Source organism: Tachypleus tridentatus, chromosome 11 (genome assembly GCF_004210375.1).
Source record: "Tachypleus tridentatus isolate NWPU-2018 chromosome 11, ASM421037v1, whole genome shotgun sequence".
NCBI lineage: Eukaryota > Metazoa > Arthropoda > Merostomata > Xiphosura > Limulidae > Tachypleus > Tachypleus tridentatus.
In genome coordinates this window covers 21,330,272-21,354,362 of record NC_134835.1, presented here as the reverse complement: position 1 = coordinate 21,354,362, position 24,091 = coordinate 21,330,272, and the positions used below count along the sequence as shown (strand labels likewise).

At 32.4% G+C, this 24,091-nt stretch overlaps 1 protein-coding gene across 1 annotated transcript; it reads left to right on the top strand.

Moving 5' to 3' along the window:
- The first annotated feature begins 14,268 nt into the window (after positions 1–14,268).
- On the top strand, positions 14,269–23,530 carry LOC143231310 (serine/threonine-protein kinase Pak-like). The gene is made up of 7 exons (XM_076465860.1): positions 14,269–14,294; positions 18,334–18,520; positions 18,929–19,021; positions 20,348–20,447; positions 21,883–22,079; positions 22,532–22,669; positions 23,477–23,530. The coding sequence occupies exons 1-7, from the start codon at positions 14,269–14,271 to the stop codon at positions 23,528–23,530; spliced, it is 795 nt and encodes a 264-aa protein (XP_076321975.1).
- The last annotated feature ends 561 nt before the right edge of the window (positions 23,531–24,091 follow it).

Here is a 24,091-nt window from a genome sequence, read left to right as displayed (position 1 = left end):
ATTTTCTATTGTACCCCGTTCGGTTTGATTTTCTGCGTTGGCCAGAGCAGGTCGGCCACTGGGCCTGCCCATAATAAAACACTCACACACAAATTACTATTTAATATAAAATGTAATTAGTAAATATTTCTTTGACAAAATGTTTTAATGTTTTTTGTTCATATCAAATGTATTGTGTAAAAAAATATTTTGTAATATGTGAAACTACATATTTTAGGTTTTTCTACTATAATGTAATATTAAATACCTACATTCTCCAAAACATTTTAGTGTACAAATTTTTACGCTTTAGATCATAAGCATAATACACCTATAGAATTAATAGTCCCTGATGGATCAGATTTCATTACTTTTAGGAATATAAAAATGTTATATTCATACTGATTCATCTTATCACCTCAATCAAGACTGATAAAACTGAACAAGCCCGTAATGAATTATAGACGTTTTTTTCTTTAATTTGGAATTAAAGCATTTTTATTGACTCTATACCGCCCCAAGTCCAAAATTAATGTGATAAAAATGACAATATGGAAACAAATACATGATGCCAAGCAAATTGGCATGCAAGACGTTCTATTCTCCGGAGAATGTCTTCAACCCTATTTCGTTTTCAGAATTAAACTTCTGCTGTTTCAGTGGTTATTTTTTTTTACTTTCATTACGGTTTTCGTGTAAATGCAAGACAATATTCCATTAGTTTCATATTTTGTAAATTGGACAAAACCAGACAGGCAGCATCTAATTTTCTCCCTCCCAAAACTGTAGATGAAAAGCTCTTTACACGCAATTTAAAAACTTGACTTTATTCATAAAGGTTTTGAAAGGTCAACGATATCAAATTGTGCTGCTAAAGATGATCGTTAGAAATTGGACCCGTGTACTCATTACGTATAGTAGGACAGCAGCTGGAGTTTACTACTAAATGGTTAAGCAAACACTCCTTGAGTGTTGAGGACGAGAAGCCAGGTTTATCTTTTGATCTTTTTGTGATAACACAATAATTTGTAGCAACGCGTTTGGTTGTTTGTACATTTCAAAGATTATCCAAAATTCCATGTCCCTATCTATGTTTCTTGTTGCTGTTGTTGTTGCTTAAGGACAAAGCTACACAATGAACTATCTGTGCTCTGCCCACTATGAGTATCGAAATCTGGTTTCTAACACTGGGGGACACGACCATTAGATCGTTAGATATAAGAGATTTATGATAGCGACTGAACGATACAATACTGTTTGGTTTCTACTTTTTTTATTTTGATAAACATTTTTCTGGTTGCTATAGAAAGTTTAGTATAAAAGGGTGTTAATAACTATTACCCTGTTTCTTCGTTTATTAAAGATAAATTAAAAAGCATATATTTTACACTTTTAGTTATTTATTTAGATAGGTCGTTATAAAACTATTAATATCCCTTTATATCAGTTGTTTAAAATTTTCAAGAACGATTTTATCGCCATCTTTTAAAAAATTATTATGTTCTCAATTTCTTACAAGCTGTAGTATGTTAAATGTGAACAGCTCTAGAAAATATAGCTTTACGTTTTTACTTGATTTGTTGTGGATGAATATAGATTTTGCGACAAGATATATAATGGTTATCCTCTCTATGCATCTCTAGGGTATATTCAAGGCAACGCCATTAGTCGCCAGCTCATAAGTTACTCTTGTAACATTGAATATATCTCGCATTCACAACCACGATGTCAACAATGTCCCCTCAACTCCATAGTACAAGCTTTCTAACAACTGGAACATACTCAGTCCTATAAGTTCTAAAATGTATAGCATCAAACAAGATATAAAGTTTTTCAATATTTGGTCTTTCCTTTTCACCAATAAATGTAAGTCGTGTTCTTCTAAATTAAGAACAAAGCTACACAAAGAGCTATCTATGCTCTCCTCACCACGGTTATCGAAACCCGGTTTCTGGCGCTTCAAGAACGAAGACACGTCGGTTGCCACTGTGGAGGCGTACATGTAGGTTCTGAGGATTTTTATTTGTATTAAAAATGAAATGACACAACGATATTTCTTATTTTAATTTTTAGGCTACAGCTTATATTAATATTATTTTTAATATTTCTTTTAATATATTATGAATAGCTAAACTGAGTATCGAACAAATAAATGTTTTATATTCTTGTAACTTTAATTATTAAGTTTTAAAACTCTCGTCAATTTGATTATTAAAATTTGGTTCTAAAATGATTTATCTCTGATTAATTCCAGATCTCATTCATAATAACGTGAGATTCACTTGAAGTAAAATCGTATTCTAAAGACAGCTGTTATGGGTATTAAAACTCTGATTAAAATAAAGTACAGAACAACGTTTCGATCATCTAAGTCATTTTTCGGGTTGACAAGGAGAGTTTGGAACTGACCGTTGCTGGTCACATGTCTTGGTTAACCTGAAGATGACCTACGAAGGTCGAAACTTTTTTCTATACTTTATTTTAATGAAAGTTTTAACACTCATATCAGCCGTATTTAAAATACATTTTAAATTCAGATAAAATATAAGTAAAAATTACTTTTTATTAAATCATTCCCATATTACATTTATAGATAAATGTATAATTCAATGTTACTAACATACCATTATTGCAGATATTTTAAACATTATATTATAACAAAAGGCATTGTTTTCTAATGTTTTGTTATTCACATGATTCAAAAAATATTTTTAATGTTTCTGTGACGGCATTGATCCATTCATTCACAAATCATTATTATATTCAACCGAATCTTATAAGAGCACGGTGTTGTGAAGAATGTTTTCAAAGAAATAGAGCTGGAAGTTCCAAACAGTAGATTCAAACTACATCTGTATGTTATTTTGAAATATCATTCAAAGAGGGAGCAGACAACAAGTAACATCTGTCTCCAGAAGGTTTTTTTTAATATCATTTTAATAACGAATCTGTAACTAAAGTGAAGAGTGTGTTTGAAGGCAACATATCTCAAACCTTAAACCTTAGTTTCTTCACTGCCTTAATGAGAGTAAGTACTCTAATAATGTAAAGATGGTAAATATATAACACTAAATGTTGTTGAAAATGTTAGTAACATTTAGTAAATTTAGTACATGTGCTAAATGTCTATGTGGCTTTTAACTATTTTTAAATAATGCCATATCATGTTATGTACAAGATTTATATGTATTTTTGTCCAATTTTTACATAGCTTAACTTCTGATTACATGGAATTTTTTCAAGTATAGAGAATTATACGAATAAAAACGAGGTTTTAAAGGTGTTGTTAGTCATATCGAAAATAATTGTTTGAGGAAGTTGGACTTCACTTTAACATTCTTGACACGCATGTCACTACCATTTGAACCAATCTTTCAAGAAACTTTTTATAAGAGCTTGAAGATATGCCAATGATAGTTAAAGTAAAATAAATATAACTCTCAGAATTAAGACTACAACAACGTGATCATTGTTCATGTATTACTAATGTAAAGGTTCTTTTCAACGAAAGAAAATAAAAATCTCAAAGCGATAACAATTTTAAGATGGTAGATATCTTATTATATCAAAAATATTTCTTTTGATTTAAATTAAGAAAACAAAATAATCTAGAACGGCAATTACCTAACTGCTTAAACTTCTAAATTTGAAACATATTTTGTAACTCTTATAATAAATTTGATACACCATACTATAACCGCCTGCTACAGAATATCATGTTTTAATGAACGATCTGCCGAGCCCATCGAGAGGAATCAAACCCTTGATTTCAGTGTTGTAAATACGTAGACTTATCGCTGTACCAGCGCGGGGCTAGAAATATGTGAACTAAAACAACTCAAAGTATAAGTATATAAATCAACTATTTATAATGTTTTATCTAATCCATAAATTGAATAGATAAGGAAAAAGAAAAATTACTGTCACAGTTTTTTCACCAATAACACTATTTATCATTTGACGCTAGGGGCACACTTGTTTGTTTTTGAATTTCGCACAAAGCTACTCGAGGGCTATCTGTGCTAGCCGTCTCTAATTTAGCAGTGTTATAATAGAGGGAAGGTAGCTAGTCATCAACACTCACCGTCAACTCTTGGGCTACTCTTTTACAAACGAATAGTAGGATTGACCGTACTTATAACCCCCCTACGGCTGAAAGGGCGAGAATGTTTTGCGCGACATGTTTTGGCATTTACCCGAGACCCTTAGATTACGAGTTGCACGCCTTAACACGCTTGGCCATGCCGGACCTCAGGTGCACACTAGAATCGCTAAGCATTCAAATACTGTAGATGTCTTTGAAAACTACTCCTTATGACTAACATTTCAAACACGCCTCACAAGGAAGTTGATGATTAAATTGCTACTATATGTTTCTTTTTATTTCATTTTATTTCATATGACTGGTATACGATGAAACCTGCGGAGACTGAAAGTTTGGAAGAACAGTTTATAAACCATACAAGACCTGTAGTATCATGGTAAAGTTTTAACATGATTATAAAAGTGATAGTAGTGACCTCACAGAAATCTGATCTACACTCTCTAACGGGATTTTTAATCTACAGAATCTTGAAATGCAGTTACAATTCTACAAACGAGCTCACTGTTTTTATGTGCTACTTCTGGTGTTAAGGTAGCAACTAAATTGAAGTACTTGGAAAAAAATTTTATTGTATATAATTATACGCAAGTTGACTTGTGAACTTATTTGGCTTCTACAATATACTCCTCTAAAATGAATACGTCTTTAATTTTACAAATATGACGTTTTGGTATAAGGGGTAAAAGTAAATACACATCGTCTGGAGATTTTCATTACGTTTATTTCCAAAAACTGTTTTGAAACCATTATCAGAAAGGAAAATTCACAGAATGTGTGTTCAGATAACACGTTTTTATATTTGTATACTTTGTTTTTGAACCAGAGGTTTTTCAAATTTTTATGGTTTCCAAGTACTGTTTCAAAACCTAATTTTAAGGTATTGACTAGAAAGTGTCAATAGCACACCACCATTGAACATGCACCAGCAGGGATTGACTGCTATTCTCTTAACGCGTTCACAGATTTTAGTGCGGGGAATATTTTGGAGTATCGAATGGTTTCGAACGTCATTTGTCAGGTCAAAATTCCAGGGCTTCATCATAAATCGATCCTGCCTTCTTTATATTCATTTGGTTTTAAAACTGTATGTTTCGAAATGGGAGTTATAATACAAATATACAAAATTTATTTTAATAAGAAACTTTTACATTTCTTAGTTTTAAAATGCTATGTTTTTAAATGATAGTTGAAATGCAAAACACGGACTACCTTTTTGTTGTTCAAGCTTGTACGATATAATTATTGAACAAAAACTCATAAAAGTACAAAAAGGATAAAATATATTATATTATAAGGCAGTACAAATAAAGTCACAGAGTTTTGATCATACAAGAAACGATTGATGTGTGTGTTTTAAATGAATATGGGTGTTTATATATTTCTTATATGTTTGAACGCCACTGATAAAAACTGGGCCAAATTAATTTCAATTTTTAAGTTAAAAAGAAAACAGAATTAATGTGATGTTGTAAATGTTGCTCCTTATGGATACTGAAAGAGTTTGTACCATTCTTGATGTGATGGTACTCTTTATGTATGCGACAGACATGACTGAAGTGAATCAGTGAAACGAGTTAGTGAAAGATCAGTAAGGAAGAGTATAGAATTCTTCATGTGAGATTAGTGCTGTAAGAGCTACAGAAGAGAGTGTGATAACAAGGAAACTGAAGGTTTCTCCTTATTGAAACAGGTTTGTTGAATGAGTGACCTACGTTATGTCTCACAACACTGTGAAGACTAATTTAATGACAGAGTCTATCGGTAATGGATAGCTTGGAAATGTTGACTGATAACTATAGTAATACATTTTACCCGTAGGAAATTAATGCTCTTTCAATTTTCTCATGTTTTTATTTACGTCTTTTGATCGTTTTCGAGGGAATGGAAACGTCCAATTTTCGATTTATTTATTCATTTAATGATTGTGGATAGAGGTCTGTGTTGGTGAAAGGAAATGTTTAGAATCGTTATGAGGCCCGGCATCAATGTTAATCTCTGCTGATGAGGTGTAGGAAGAGATACAGGTGCCACTTCCTTGGTTCGGAGTATTCTCAGCTTCAGTTCCATCTACCTTCTTCCTACCCATGGCCTTAAAAATATTTCGCTTTTAAATCTATAAAATCAGAAAGTAATTACTGCTTTTGTGAAGACCATTTATGCTTCAAATCAACATCATGACATTTATCGTCTTTCGAGAATGTGTTTATCGTTATACTTTGTAACCGTGCAAGTAATAGAATTGAAAAAAAAAACTTTCTCAAATGACAAACTGAAAGTTTCAGATATGAGGTACTACATCGCCATTTTATAACACTAATTCTTTTAATTAAATCATTAAAATAAAGTAAAACAGTTGGTTAATTTGTTAATGTTTTTTCACAAATACTAAAAAACAGTAGATTATTCGGCACTGGAATGGTGTTTTCCGATGCAACAATTTATTTTTCTACATTACCTGAAGATATATTGCCATGGATACGAACATTATATGAACAGTACAACATTGAGTGTTTGTATGTTATATTAATATTAAATTTTTTAATTAAAAATTCCAGTGTCTACCTATTTCAGAACATGACTGACAAAGAGATGCACTCTCCCATACATGAAAATCAAACACTGTGCAGCTAAAGGTTATATTTACGTATATAATTGTTTTCGAGAGAATAAAATTATATGTCGACAGTCAACACTTTAAAAATGTAAAACATTTTAGTGTGTTTTAATTATGTTTTACTTTATTTCCTTATTTCAATAAATTAGAGTAAGAAATAACTTGCCCATGGTTGTCCTCATTGCTGCAGTCGTAAAGAAAGGATTATAATTAATTACTCTTTAAATAACGATTAGAATTTTAGAAGTATATCCACTTTATTATAGTAAAATATGAGTAAAATCAATGTGTGCTGATTCAACACATTCAGTTATGCATCAAATAACGTATCAGATTATTAAATAACATCAGCCATCGAAGACAGATGGAGTTTATGTATGCCCTTTCTGTGTATATTTGTTAGCAAAATTTCTCAAAAATGGCTGAATGGATTTGGAAAAATATTGGTAAACATTTGGGTTAGGATCCAACTTTGAAGTTTATTATTTTTTGGAGGATCAAGTTGACAGCAAGGACATGGATATTCAAACAATCCCTATCTATTTCCATGGTGGGCATATATAGAACATTATTCTTCATTGTCCTGCCAAAAATAGATCGTGTCCCTTGACAACGACGAACATACAAACATATTTTCGTATTCTTTGGGAGCCGAATATGATCGACGCTATGTATCAGAGGTATGCACTTTACTGAGTGACCCAATAATTAAGTCAGATGTTTGACTTTCTCAAGGCTTTCATAGTACACGCGTACTAAACTGTTTAGTGCAGCAAAGTTCATTGTTATATATTCTACTTATGTAAATCAAATGTAACCGATAAAAACAACAAAATAAGATTTCTTACACTAAATCGACAATGTTCGTTTTTCGTTGTTTTTTTGTAATTGGATGAAATGATGTGAAAAATTCGAACTCAAGATTTGACTTATATGAACAGGCAACATTTAATGCAGGTAAAGTAAAATATTCTATAATGCAAAATAAAATACGTTTTTCTTCCAGTAATACATACATCAGTTCTCATTTCTATGTTCATTATTTCATAAACAAAAAAGCCATCGTATTCTTCTTGTATTTTTGTAATTCTCAAATCCAAATTGCTTTACATGATATATTTTTGTTGCTCATGTGTTGTAATTTTATTTACCATATTTCAAGTATACTCAGTGTTATCTTTATCAAAATAAAATTCTTTCAAACAAGAGAAAATTTTATTGTAATTTATATGTTGTTTGTTATTGCTACATTTAAGAATGATGTTTATTAATCGTGCTTTTACGTCCCCTATCACACAGCAGCAAGCTTGAGGGCTTATAACGCTATTTTGGAAGTTTAGTACCTGCGATGGGCACAGTACATTCAACCCATTAGTCAGCTTTGCGCTTTACAATGAAAACCCTGTAACTTTGATTTCATGTACTAGTACTCTTCATTTTAAAACTTTTTTTCTAGCTTCAACTAAAAACATTAAGTGCTGATTCATCAAATGTAGGTTTTACTTCAATAATTCTCTTTAATGTGCTTGTACCAACAACTTAATGAACACTTAAAAAAATTAACAAGTTTATTAAAAATGTTCTCTTTTATGTAATAAGGTTTTTCTTGCTGGTTCTTTAATAAAAGTATTAAGCAGTCAAATTATATTCTTAGGATTTAGTTCCTAGCTGAAACAGCCTTCTAGAAAAAATGTTCTATTCTGTTTATAGAATTTCATATTTAACAAACTATTTTTTGTTTTGTTTTTCATTTTTACAATGTATTAAATACTTGTCTCTGCTCCGTGGTCTCAGCCAATGTGTTTGTTTCCAAAACATACAAACAAATAAACATCGTGCCCCCAACCCCAATAGCATAATGGTACTTCTGTAGACTTACAATGCTAGAAACCGGTTTTCGATACCCGTAGTGTGCAAAGCACAGGTAGCCCATGATGTAGCTTTGTGCTTAGCTTTATAAACAAAGAAATATTATAACTTTGCATTTTACGGATTTTTTTAAACTTCCTACTGACGGTTTTAAGGAGTAAAAAACCCGAATCCTTGGAACAACGCATCTTTTTTCACATGTGCGAATTAATTTCCGTCATCTGGCCAAGTAAAACAAACACGTTTTCACAGAACCAAAATTATAATAAACACACGTAACAAAAATAACTATTGGCAGTAATAAGCTGAGTAAGAATACACTGATTTCAGTAAGAATTCTGTTGGAAATTACTTGGATGGCAATTAGCTGCAACAAGGAGAAAGAAAAAAAAAACAGATTACATTTCCTATAACGACTAAAAGTAAAACCTTTGATGAATTACTAGATAAAGTCGTTTCATTTGTGCAGTGTAGAGACGAATCAGAAGAAAAACTCAAAAAAGTAACACCACTCCTATAAAAGAAAGCTCAGCAATTGGTAATCACCATTATAAAAGTTAAATATAGTAGGTAAGTTTAAATAATCTAAATTACACAAATTTTAACTATCAAAATAGTTGATACTAAACTTTCATTTTTATCCACAATTTTAGTTTTACTTTCAAGAAAGAGGAAATAGATTACATATATATTTGTCTTTAATTTTACTACAAAACTAACATGGCCAGGTGGCTTAAGTAGAGCCATTCGTAATCCGAGGGTCGCGGGTTCGCATCTTCAACACGCCAAACATGCTCGCCCTTTCAGCCGTGGGGGCATTATAAAGTGACGGTCAATCCCACTATTCGTTGGTAAAAGTGTAGCCCAAGCGTTGGCGGTGGGTGGTGATGTCTAACTGCCTTCCTTCTAGTACTACACTGCTAAATTAGGGACGGCTTGCCCAGAGAGCCCTCCAGTAGCTTTGTGCGAAATTCAAAAGAAACAAAGAAACAGACAAATGAAAACAATAACAAGGTATTAATAGATTGTCATTCAATGATTTTTTAAAAATGCCTTAGAAATGAAATAAGAACACTGTGCAACAAATAAAAACAAATAATTTAATTTATGTAAACACTGCCAATTAAAATCCTTTAAAATACAATATCATTTAAACATTTAAATACAGCTTCGTTCTAAACCTCTCGCCACCTACCACTGATGTGCAACTGTTTTATAAAGTGTGTGTTTTTCTTATAGCAAAGTCACATGGGACTATCTGCTGTATCGAGTCCCTGATTTTAGCGTTGTAGCCCCAAACCATGACACTTCCTCCTCCATGCTTTACATTTGGTATGAGGTTCTTTTCCTTGAATTCTGTATTTGGTTTACCTCAAGCATGTACGTTGTTCTGGTGGCTTCAGCATATGGCTACATCGTGCTATATGCTGAAACCACCCAGGGGAATCGACCTCCTAATTTTTGCGTTGTAAATCCATAAACATACCGCTGTTCTAGGGGGGAGAATATTTACAAATGAAATCCATGGTCTGTTTACTTTAAGCACTCTTGTTGAACTATTGTTGTATGCTTAAATATCAATAGAAATGTAGAAAAATTTTCAGACGGAAAAACAAAATTCATTTAGTGAGAAAAACAGATATGTCAGTTTAGTTTGTTTCTTTCAACTGCAAACTATAGCTCTGAATACAAGCAAAATTACATCTTACTATTCAAACACGTGTATTAATGTTATACAAGCAGTCAGAAGGAAACAGCTAGAAAATATTCACACAATTTTTTTTTTCTTCAGGGAAGTTTATCTCCGTTTAAAATATCAATTTGTTTGTTTGTTTAGAATTAGCCACAAAGCTACAGAGTAGACTATCTGTGCTCTGCTTACCAGGGGTATCAAAACATTGTTTCAACGGTGCGGTTTCGCAGACATAACACTTTGCCACTAGAGGGCTTAAAATATCAGGAATAAATTGGAAACGAAAAGAATTATGAAGCTATTATTTACAATATCACGATTGAGGTTTTTGTGTTACTGAATTTTTGTTGTCTTTGTAGGTAACACATAAATTGAGTCAACTTTTGGGTCTTACTTAAAAGATAAATATTATATCTGATGTGTTTTTTTAAACTAATATGATCAACCCCTTTCTTTAAAACAAAGTCTGATGAAAAAAAATTATATCTTATTACACATTTACAACATAGAATTAGGTAACTACTCATTTCTCAAAGCAATGTGAAAATTGAATTTCAAGACTAATATCTTACCACAAGTAGTTTTAACTAGTCTTACACATGAGGTCATCCAATAACTAATGTCCGAAAATTTAATACAAAAGTGTATCATAATTTATGTCTTTGTAAAAGGCTTTAATGACTAAAATATATAGTAAGACGTCTATAAAGATGTTCAGACAAATCAAAGAAATTAATCTAAATCTGCGCAAAATCTAAAACAGAACAGACAGAAAAATTACAGGAACAAGATATGTAGTGTAACGTGAAAATACATAAGCAAAAAATGAGTATGAAAATAAACTAAATCTTTAAGGCCTAGAATTAACATTATTCCTGGAAGCTACAAGTATTTATTTTGACACTTCTAACTATCAGAATTTATAAAATTGAGTCAAAATAGTAATTTGTAAACGGATATGGTTTTTTCATTCCAATATAGGGAAGAGCACAAATGGCTTACAGCGAAGCTTTATGCCTAACAAGAAAATAAAAAAAACAGACAAATCATTTGTGATAAATGGCTTTCGATGTAATTTGAGAGGGTCTAAGTGCAGGTATAAAGTAATAAGACTTATGAAATAGAAAAAATTTAAAAGAGTTATTAATATATATGTTTTCGTTTTTGAAGGAAAAACATATTCGAGCCATAAACGAAAACACATTATTATGAAATTAAAAAATATATATTTAAAACACGCTGCACAATTTTTTATTTTAAAAAAGAGGATCGTAGGGTACAAGTTACAACGTGGAATTATAAAGTGTGTCCTAGGTTTTGGAGATGAGTGAGAAAGTAGGAGTCACACTGTGGTGGAGATAGACCGTCTATCAGTCTTAATTTTGTAAATTTTACATCAAAATTTCTTTCTTTCTGTTTGAAATACCTTTATACAACGGGAAACTAAGCTTGAATTTTCAAACAAGGTCTGAGTAACTGTCATATTCTTGTTATTGAAATGCCAAGAAAGATGTTTTGAGAATTTCTGCAGAACACTTCCAACATTGTTATTATTTCACAAGTTTCCTTCGGTGCTGTCCTCTATATGTAAAATCGTGTTTACGTGTATCACAAGCCCCCTACCATCGTTCTATTGGTTTGTTTTGTATTTCGTGCAAAGGTACACGAGGGTTACCTGCGCTAGTCGTTTTTAACTTAGCAGTGTGAGACCAGAGGAAAGGCAGTTAGTCATCACCAACTCTTGGACTACAATTTTACCAACAGAAAATGGGGATGACCGTCACGTTATAACACCACCTTGGCTGAAAGGGCGAGCATGTTTGATGTGTCGGGAATTCGAACCAGCGACCCTCGGATTACGTGTCGAGTGCCTTAAACACTTCGCCGTGCCAGGCCTCTGTTCCACGGGAAATAATTCATTGCAACGTGTCTCTCATACAAATTATGATACGAAAATCATTCAGTAAAAATGCTACACATTTTTGTTACGCACATGATTCATATTCAGTTATACAACACTATCGTTTCATTTTGGAAGGGCTCTTGTTTAAGCGTTTGAAGTTTTTCTTTAGTGCTCCCCTATTTGTAACTTAAATAGTTTAACTTCCGAAGTGGGGTTTTATTAATCATTTTAATTATGTATCTGACATTTTATTTTAAACTCACTATCAATCTTTATGGTTTTGTAGTTGGGTTTTTTTTCCCCCTCGCACGTTTCTTTTCATCTATCAATCAATTTGTTCGATTTATTGCTTACCATGAATTTCGAGGTTAATGTTACCACTCTGAGTGTCACACGTTTTACAAAACATTTTTCATTGGTAGCAGGTAGGGTAATGCAACGGATGTATTCGTGATTATTATCCAAGATATAGGTTACTGTATGGGTCAATCACCTTTTCCTGAACTTCTCCGACTTCCCCAAGAACATATTATTCTGCTCAGGGTTATGAAACCACATCCAAGGGAACAGGTCTATGAGAAATCAGCTGTGTATCTGTATTGTGGGCAGGTGCGTTAAGGCGTTCGAGTCCCTTTTGCACCAAACATGCTCGCCCCTTTTAGCCGTGAGGGCGTTATAATGTGACAGTCAATACCACTATTCATTGGTAAAAGAGTAGCCCAAGAGTTGGCGGTGGGTGATGATGGCTAGAGGAGATAACCCTCGTGTAGCTTTCCGCGAAATTTAGAAACAAAATGTTGTTGGTAAACATTATTATACGCGTTAATTTGTTACATTGTCACGAGACGTTAGATTTAGAATGTTTTCGTTAATGATTTACTATTCAGTTTGAGGTACGTGAAGACGCGTTGTGGCGACAATAGCATATATACGGTTAGTCAACTTCGTCGTGGTTTTACCTTCAACAATTTCTCATATCTCCTTTAACGACTTCCACGTGTAACTTCCTTCTCCGTTTTCAACCTACTTTAATATTTCAACAGTAAGGAAACAATTACAATATTTTATATATTCTCCGATACGCGTTACTGCAGACTCTAGAAATAGTACATTTCGAGCAAATTTATAATTCAACTAAATTTCTAATAACAAATAAATGTGTACATTAATTCTAATGAATTCGCAAAAGCGAAACATTGATTTAAAAAAAAGTGCTACTTTTTATTTATCTGAAATGTAAAGTCGGCTTTCACAAACTTTTCCAAACATAATGTGTTTGTGCCCAGCATGGCGAAGCGTGTTAAGGCGTTCGACTTGTAATTCGAGGGTCGCAGGTTCGAATCCCGGTCGCACAAAACATGCCCGTCCTTTCAGCCATTGGGGCGTTATGATGTGACGGTCAATCCGACTCTTCCTTGATTAAAGAGTAGCCCAAGAGTTGGCGGTGGGTGGTGATGACTAGCTGCCTTCCCTCTGGTCTTACACTACTAAATTAGGGACGGCTAGCGCAGATAGATCTCAAGTAGCTTTACGCAAAATTCAGAAACAAACTAAAGCAAACGTAGTGCGTTTTTCCCACCACAACAATTAACTATCCGATATTGTTGAAACGTCACGTTGCTAAGCGTAAAGCCGTAGAAACAAGAACAGGTATCTAATCTAAATACTAAAATGAATGAAAACGCTGGAAAATAACGTTCGGAGAAATGTTTTCTCTCTTTAAAAGATTTCCTTGTAATTTTCTTGAGAAGAACAGTATTTTATTGTTAATTGTAACATTGGTTGTTGCTGCGGTATGTAATTACCTTCTGGATATTAGCCGTTTTATTTTTATCTATTCACGGTGGACAGATAACTTTCTTCCACTTGACAAGATGTATCTACTCTTTCTTTGCTGCATGGCGACAGTGCTTGTCTTAATGTATCTCAAATTAAGTGGATCAGGGTATTCCAAACACAATGTCTTCAGATTTCTTCAGTCGGCAGTGTTGTCATTCATAACGGCAACACTCACTTCCAACATTGTATTTATATCTTACATGCTTAAAATATCTTATGAAACAAATAATGCCAGCTGGAGATTTAAAGCAGCGGTCATCGCTGTTATGAATAAAGAATACCCTGATTTTGGGTAAGTTATGAGATTTAATAAAATCTGTTTTTATACTTTAAAAAAAAATAAAAAAATTGACGTAATTATCTGATGTCAGAAGTATTTTACTGTTAAAAATATGTGGATTAAAGCAACAAAGATGATACTGCGTGTCTTTAATAGATTGAATCTTTCATTAGTTAACTGCATCTATAAACATAATGTGTAATTTGTAATTAACGAAGTTGATCTTTTGTGTTAATTTTCACAGTTGTTGTGTACTTACATATGCGTAATCGCAGTTGTTGGTTCTACGGATTTCTACAATAAGGTGTATCTGTATTGTCAATACGTTTTTGAAACTAATGATTTATTCACCATGTTACGAAAATTACAGATCTGGTTACTTAACAACTTTCAATCTGCTTTCTGTTGTCAGATATCCTGATTATAAAGATGTAGTGACGGTTGCCCGGAAGGAAAGACATATTTACTTGGTCTAAGCAACCTTTTATTTTACTATGAAATATTTACAGTTGCGATAGCTCTTTGTTCATGTCATATACTCCTTCGTGAATTATTGGTGAGATTTAAACTTAAATCGTCTAATGTAGTTTTTTTTTTTTAGAATCCCTTAGTCAGTTAAACAACACTATATAAAAAAAAAAAAAAAAACACTTTTTTTACCTAATTACATTAATTATGTGTGAAATTATATATCGATTATTGTAGACAATCTTTTTTTAGAGTGATAGAGTAAACTTACGTTTTACCAACGGCCCTACATGGCCAAGTGTGTTAAGGCGTGGGACGGGTATTCTGAGGATCGCCGGTTTGCATCCCCGTAGCGCCAAACATGCTCGACCTTTCAGCCGTGGGTGCGTTATAATGTGACGGTCAATCCCACTATTCCTTGGTATAAGAGTAGCCCAAGAGTTGACGGTGGGTGGTGATGACAATCAGCCTTACCTCTAGTCTTACAGTTCTAAATTAGGCCATCACTGATAACCCTCGAGTCGCTCTGTGCGAAATTGAAAAAAAACAAACAAACAAACCTTTCACCAACACCAAAAACAATCCAAGAGGTGTTATTTATAATAAAAATAATGTGGGATTGATTCTTGGTCTAAGTAAGAGATTTAACTTCTTTCATAACTTAAATAGTGTAAAGTCGAATGTTCTACACAACAATCATTACATTATGAATAATATTTGTTGGCAAACGCGTATTTGTGTGGTGTAGTAATTCTTGTTTTATATTTTCTCAAAGAACAATAGAGTGACAGAAGAAGAAGTTATGCAGGAACTAAAAAGTATGACTTCTGTGGGCAATCCCATCGAAAGATATACTTTTATAAAAAAAATTGGACAAGGGTAAGTTTAAATGTAATATGTACACAAGGAGCTTTTTCTGCATTTAAAATTATAGAAAAGTGTGGTGGCTTGAATATGGTAGGTACTTTTATTAGTACTTGAGTTTTTGGTTTCAAATTCTTTATGTCAGTTGTTCGGAAAATTGAGTCCAAAGAATAAATACTTAACATTTTGTGAAAAGTTGCAAAAGAACGATTTCAGGATTTAAAGTTAAATTTGTAGTTAATAGGAAAATAATAGAGATAAAATGTTATGTTTTGATAATAGCACTAATTATTTAACAATACCACTCAACGCATGTTGGTATTTTGTTTAATTTTTGTTGTACATTCACTAGATTTTCTAAAAACTTTCCAACTGATTGAGGATGTGATATTAAGCTGATAATTTTGTAAATTTCACATGAATTTTTTTTTACTCTCTCTTTCCACCATACAATGGGAAACTAAGTTTGAATTTTCAAACATGGTCGAAGTAACTGTTATATACTTGGTATTGAAATGTGAAGCTAGATGTTTTGAGATTCGCTGCTACAAGTTCCTTTAATCAGGCTCCTATGTGAGCACTTCACAGTTAGTAGATCTCTCAGTCATCTTATCTTCCAGTGGATTTTTCTTCAGTGGGTTACTTTTTACGTCTGTTGCTTTACTACATCCTTCGACCACAAATTACTTCTGTTTCGGTCTTTGGCTATTCATCCTCTTGCTCTGACAATCACCACTTTAAGTCAGGGCTTGGTCAATAAATATCTGTATGTTGATTGTCCCATTCAACTTTTTCATTGGACGATTTCATTCGGTCCATACCATTCAATGTCAAGTTCTTCTGATTGCTCCTTACTGGCCTATTCATCTGTGTTTATATTAATTATGTAACTACCTCTGTTTCCTTTCCTTTGTTGGAATGTTTTCTGCCATTCATCTCTGGATCAGTAAAGTGTCATCTTAGCGGTTCAATGCTCCTTGCGTTGTTCAGGCTCTTACTAGACTATTGATTAAACATTTTCTGTTTCTTCGGTTAACATTTATCAGATGCCTTGTTCAACACGTTCCATTTTATCAATATTTCTGCATTGATAACTTTCTTCCAGATTCATTGTCTTCTGTGACATGTTGATCTTCTGGACTGAAAATGTTAATGGGGTCCTTCATTGCCTTACTGCTTTACACTTTTCATGTGAACTTTGTTAGACCATTTCCTATAGATTTATTTCCTTTTCATCTCAGCCTGTGGTCATTGGTGGGCTGACATTTTAGCCAGGACTATTTCACATACTTTTATCATCTTACATATCTTCTCATTTATCTGAATCATTATTTCCGCCCAGAAACTACGGTGGCTAGGGAGTGTAACTCTGATTAACCTTCCTTCCATTTCTCACCTTCTATGTCCTGTATGTGCTAATTCTCAATGTTTAATTGCTTACATGACGTTCGTATGTAGTGTTCATTCCCCTCTCGTTTGCCTTTGGAAACAGTTCTCTGTTTGTAATATTTCTCCCTCACTAACTGAAATAGAGCTTTTGATTCAATTGGTGTATTTCTCTTTGCATAGTTCAGAAAGTGTTAAACATTCGAAACTAAATAACTGTGTATTTTGATTTGAAAGGAGTATTTGGCAAATTATGAAGAACAAAATAACAGTATAGAAATACATCATTGCCCTGCGAATTTTTAAAGTACGTTTGTTCAGTCACAAATAGGCTTAGCATAGTGAGGTAGTTAAGGCGCTCGACTCGTCATTTGAAGGTCGCGGGTTCGATGTTCCGTCGCACCAAACATGCTCGCCCTTTCAACTGTAGGGATGTAATGATGTGTCAACCAATTGAAGTATTCAATCGTAAAAGAGTAACCAAGACTTAGCGATGACCTATAATGACTAGCTGCCTTCCCTCTAGTTTTATACAATTAAATTATGGCAGATAACCCTCGTGTAGCTTTGCGCGAAATTCAAAAGGAAACATACAAACAGAAATTTAGAAGATTTATAAAGCAAAATAATCAGTAGTGTCGTTAATATTATATTTTTAAAATAATAAGTTGTTTTCAATGGATTAATTCATTCATTTTTGTTTCTGAATTTCGCACAAAAATACTCGAACGCTATCTGTGCTAGCCATCCCTAATTTAGCAGTGTAAGACAAGAGGGTGGTCATCACCACCCACTGCCAACTCTTTTACCAACGAATAGTGGGATTGACCATCACATTATAACGCCCCACGGTTGGAAGGGCGAGCATATTTGGCGCGACCGGGATGCGAACCTGCGACCCTCAGATTACGAGTCGCACTCTTTACGCGCTTGGCCATGCCGGACCATTCGTGCATGTAGGCGTAGTTGAAATGTTTCAAAACTCGTCACACTACGAGTACATCTCGATTGTAACAGCAGAACACATTTTCAAAAGTTATCAATGTTACTTGATAGAGTGGTGCTTACTTGTGTCAGTATAAATTACTATGTATGTTTTATCCATACTTTATAGTATTCTTCATGTAGTAAGAAACATTTAACTATGCATGATATTCTAATTTCTGTATAATGAAATAAGCATTCATTTTTACAATTTTACAAAGATTAGAAACATATGTTAATCCATTGTGTTTGTTTTCTCAAAGCACAATAATTTTATCACTAGAATTTAGTTATGTTTTTACATACCAGTATATTACATATTCTATTGATACTTCTTTTATTATTTCAGTGCTTCAGCAGCTGTATATAAAGCGAAAGATAGAGAAACAGGGTGGACAGTTGCTGTAAAGAAGATATATTTATCGCAGCAATTATACAAAGAAGATGTAATTACAGAACTATTAGTCCTCCGTGAAATAAAACATCCTAACGTAATCAGCTACCTAGACAGCTACCTCATAGGAGATGAACTCTGGGCAAGTATTCTTAGTGTTACATATTAGTGAATTCTCTTGTATTTTCAAGTTTACATTCCATAGAGTGCACGTTTAGGTACTAATCGTTATTAAACATAGTAAGTCAATTTCGAGCAACAGTATTGGTTTGTGAATAGTTACCCACATTATTCTTACAGGTTTGCTTTTTAGAAATCTTGTTTTTAAATAATACATGATTGGAAGACAATATTCTAGATGAAAAATCTAACTCTTCTAGAGTTACTTTAATTTTTACCTCGTGAAAAATTATTTTGGTATTGGTATTTGTTTTACATATATGATTACTGACAGAATCTTAAGTTAGGAACAAATATTATGTCTCATTGTTTATGAGAGATTTTACTAAAGAATAAAATGTAAGTGAAATTTTAAATTGTGTTTATTTAGGTAATCATGGAATATTTGGGAATCGGCTCTTTGGATAATGTCCTGACCAAAACCCGTTTATCTGAACATGATATATCAGCAATTTGTAAAGAAGTATGTTATATTGACTGTTATGAATAGAGATTTTTGTAATTTTGTTTGCTAACAGATGTCTAATGATTACAGTTTATTTAAAGGTCTGTTCAAAATTATTGCAGTTAGTTTCCCATGTCTGTTTTGCAAGCATTACTATATTAATAACATTGCTTATATATAATAATAATAAAAGCATGTGTCTATGCGTGTATGTTAAAGTCATAGCTTGAAGAAGAATGAACCCAAAAACCAAATATTTTGCACATGTACCAAGATGCTCCTGAGTGTACGCACCTGAGTGTTACTTTTCCACGTACCTGTGCATCTATTTTAGGAGGCAAAGTAACAAAAACCACAAATAACACGAGCGGTTTGTTGCATCACAAAAGAAATCACAGAGAGACAAACACATGTGAGCAGGTGTATATATGGATCTTTTTAAAGAAGGAAACTATCAAGATATCTGCATCGAAAAGAAGTTATTCCCTATATAACAAATTTTAATATATAGAGAAGTCAAGGCAAGAATTATTTTTTATGCTAAAATGGTTTCTAAATTTTCACCATAATAGTACAGTACAGTAGAAATGGATGGATTGAGCCATTCTTGAGGACCATGCCATTTTATTATGAGTTTGTTTCCATTCCATGCAACCAGAAATGACAGTCATGTATGACCAATGCGTTTCTAACGAGGAGTGACCATGTGCCATGATACATGGTTAGTTAACGTCTGTCACTTGGAATATAACAATGTGATAACCTGAGTACAGCTGAATACTTTCATTTATAAAACGACACTGAATGTATAGTAAAGCCGATGGGATTTACTAACAGTCCTTTTTAACAATGGCTTCCATGTCATGTCACTAAGTTACAGAAGTATGTTTTAATATCGCTGTCATTCTGTGTACTGAAAATACATGAAATGAAACATCTACATAACAAAACTGGAAACTATTTGTTGATATTTTTCAATTTAGAATCTTCACTGATTAACGAAGGTTTTTATTGTCGGTGATATAACAGAAAACACCTTAACTCGGAAATGATGCGAGTTTAAAATTGCCCAGGGGCAATTACTGAAGGTGGTTGGTCTCAACCTAAAAAGGCCACGCTTTTCTCGTAGCCAGTTTAATGTTAGGTGTTCCAGTGGCAGTAATAACTTTTCATCTTGGCAGCAGATGGTAAAACAACTGATATATCAACCCAATCTAAGCTTGGTACTTCTGCTATTTATAAATTATATATATTTGAACTATTGAAAACAACAAACACACTGAATTAAAATTATAGTGATATTTAAAAGTATTTATCTTTGAAATAAATTTACATCTCATGTAGGTTCTTCAGGGAATAGAATATCTTCACGTTAACAGTGTAATACACAGGGACATCAAAAGTCAAAATATATTAGTTGGTATGGACTGGAGCATAAAACTAGGTAAACTTTAAGACATATAATATCAGGATTGGTTATTAGAAAAAAAAAGTTGACTGCAGGTGTTTTCTTTTTTACAGATTCCTAATAATTTGTCCAATGTTACTGAAAATCAGGGGTGTCTAAAACCCTTCAGGATTATCTTTTATACACATCTAATTTGTAGCCAAAATGTAGAAATTAGTTGAATATGTAAAAAGGAAATACACCTGCAGCTATCTTGTTTTACAATAATTTTGAGCTTGTACAATATTTTAGTAATTTACAGCATTTAAATTGCAATATTTAATAAGTTTTATACCATTTGTATAGATATTTTCATAGAAACTTTTGTCTCTCTCCATCCAGCCAAACTGATAAGCTATCTTATTGAACAAAATCTTTTTTGGCTCTGACATGTAGGAGACAAAAGATAGAATTGAAATGATGTTTTCGACACGCCACTGGTATTGAATCACAATGGACAAACTGAGAATAATGTAAAATAAAAACACACCATCTTCACTTAGCTTGTTTTTATTAGAATTAGTGTTTCCAGTTCTCATGTTCAGTACAATATTAATGTACAATACATTCAGTACAATATCAACTACATAGCATAGCTATGTATTACTCTTTTAATAAATGTGTATATAATTTGACAAGTAAGCCTGGTTTTACGTATGTTTACTTGCAATGACACAGTCATGTGCCAAGTAATTTTCTAGCCTCCTTTACTGAAATAAATTGCCATATATTACTTGGAGGTGTTTAAATAAATAGAATTTAAAGAAGAAAATAATTTTACTTTTATATTGTTTTTATGACTATTTACCTAAGATATTTGGAAATTATAAAATAATTTATTGGACGTTACATTTTTTTTTTAATACAAGCGTCTTCGAAACACATTTGAGTAAGAATTTTTGTTCTGAAAATAAGTGCGAAACACGAATAAAAAGAACAGATTTGTAGCAATATTTTGTTCGTTGACAAGATTTATTTGGATGATTAATTGTTTCTATTTTTCTATCAAAATTTGCAATAGAAACAACACAAATCAAAATTACAGTTAACTGTTTGAATATTTCTGTTGTCAATTTATCTTTAACAAATGATAGTAGAATTTTATTTCATTATAAATTATGTGTCTGATTATTGAAAAGATAGTTTTGTTACATCGGTAATTTGACAGGAGGAGAATAGGCACGAAGAATGTTATCTTTATGTTGTCGTGCTCTCATAAAAGGATATCATACAACTGGCTGAAAAAAGTAGTTTTAACAATTTAAAATTTTACTATCTAAGTTGATCCTAACATGCTGACTACAAAACTGTAAGAATTATTAATATACTTTAAATTCATTTTGTCAGGCTAACTTGAAATTCCTTCTAAATCATTTTTGTTTTCATTTTCACTCAAATGAAAATTTTATTCTTAGTTCTTTTCATCATGTAGCTGACTTTGGATTATGTGCCGTTATAACATCACAAGAAAGTAGAAAAACATCAACGGCCGGCACTCCGTACTGGATGGCACCTGAAATCGTTAAAACAAAAAAATACGGATGCGAAGTCGATATATGGTCTTTCGGGATCACAGTTATTGAGATGATACAGGGAGAGCCTCCTTATTGTAATGAAGATCCCCTCATGGTAAGTGTTGCCAACCAGACCGTACAGCCATGGAGAAAAATTAGATTGAATTTCAACTTTCTCCTTATTTGAATGTACTTTCCTTTTGTATGTAAATACTTTGATGAGTTGAGAGTAGAAAATTATGATTGAATAAATCTATAAGAGTTTCCTTCTGGATAAATTTAAAGTATTTCGTATAAATTTCAAGATCTTTTAAGAATTTGGGTAAATTAATGCTTGCGTTAGTTAAAGAGAAATGTTTCTGTAATAATATTACTCATAAAATTATCATTGTTTCGCAATACCCAACTTCTTAATAGTGAGATTTCGTTTACTTGAATACACAAATGATTGTATAATTTAGTTGAAATGTCTTCCAGCAACTCTAATAAGAAAAGACAGAACAAGGCTTGCCCATTAATCACACATATAGATATACATAAAGTCATGATGTCCCATTTCTTTTTCAGCTATTTGATCTCATAGCGAAAAATGGGAAACCTGATATTAAAGAAAAAGATAACATTTCTCTCGTATTCCAAGATTTCTTGGAGAAGTGTTTACAAGTCGACGTACGGAAACGATATACAGCTTCGGAACTCTTGAAGGTATGTCGTGAATTACTGTTACTTCACTATTTTATTTTGTTTTGCTTTGAACCTATTACCCTAATGACATACATCAAAAAGCAATATTAATAAGTCGAAGAATTCGTTGTTGTGCTTGCATGTTCATTTTACAGTTTGAGTACATCGACTTCAAACACCACTGCATAATTTATCATTTTTTATTTTGTAATATCCATCAATCCCATACAATATCACATTTTACTGCTGAAAAATTTACCTGACTTGACGTCAAGATATATGGTGTACTTAATAGCGATTGGGGAACAATTCAATTCTAGAGCAATTTGTCAGAAAGTCCAGCAAGTTCTATAATTTCCTAACAATCCTTCATGCCTTGGGAGCTGTGACATGACAACAAAACTTAATGTATGGTGTTAAACACTGTTTTTATGAAGGTTTATTTGTGGGTTGCTATTAAATTTATTCTTCTCAGTATATAAATGTTTTATATGCTAAGTTCTCTGTTAAGACACTGCATGTGGTTCTATGACAGTTATTTCAATCCCTATATTTCATTCAAGCATGAATTCTAAAGAATACTGATTATTCTTACGCTGGTTCATTCAGTTGTCAAGAGGGATCAGTGAAGCGTTACCATTGTGTTGAAATCTACAATCAGTTACCGCATGGGAGAATTATATCCGTAAAATGGAAATAATGACAAAATATTATCTTGTCGTAGCACTTTTGCACAGTACTGTCTGTATACAGAGACTGATTTAACAACATGTTTATCATGTAGAATTGGTACTTTTTTAAACAAATATTTTTTTATTTTTCACTCAGCATCCTTTTATATCACGAGAAAAGAAATGTGAACACCATAACCGAGCGATGTGAGGCCAATATTCATCCTCGTTTATATTTATTTTTTGTGTATTCTATGTGTTGTTGTTTTGTATGTATTGTAAGCATTGGCACGTTAAATATTTATGATGTATAAATTGGGTTATTTGTTTTATATTTAATTATGTTATTTGGCTGTTAAATTTTACTGTATGTATATGTTTTATAATGTACAATATCATTATAAAATTGAAAGAATTAAAGGAGAATTTGTTTGAAATTACATTATTCTGTTCATATTTGGTGATTAAATCAACTCTAGAAAAGAATAAGTAATTAAATATCATATTGTCATTTTTGGTCCAAGTTATTTTATTTTCATAACGGATAATGTTTGTGCTAAAAGTACTCAAATATCTACAAATAAAAAGAAATATAGAAGTTTTTAATAGTTTAATTGGTATTTTCCAAGATATATCAATCCTACACAAAATATTTCAAATGATATAAACAATATCTCCATATTTCGCAGTTATATCACTGAAATTACAAAAAGTAAAGAATAAAATAAATGATTCAAATAAATCAGCATGACTATTGATTATTCAACACCAT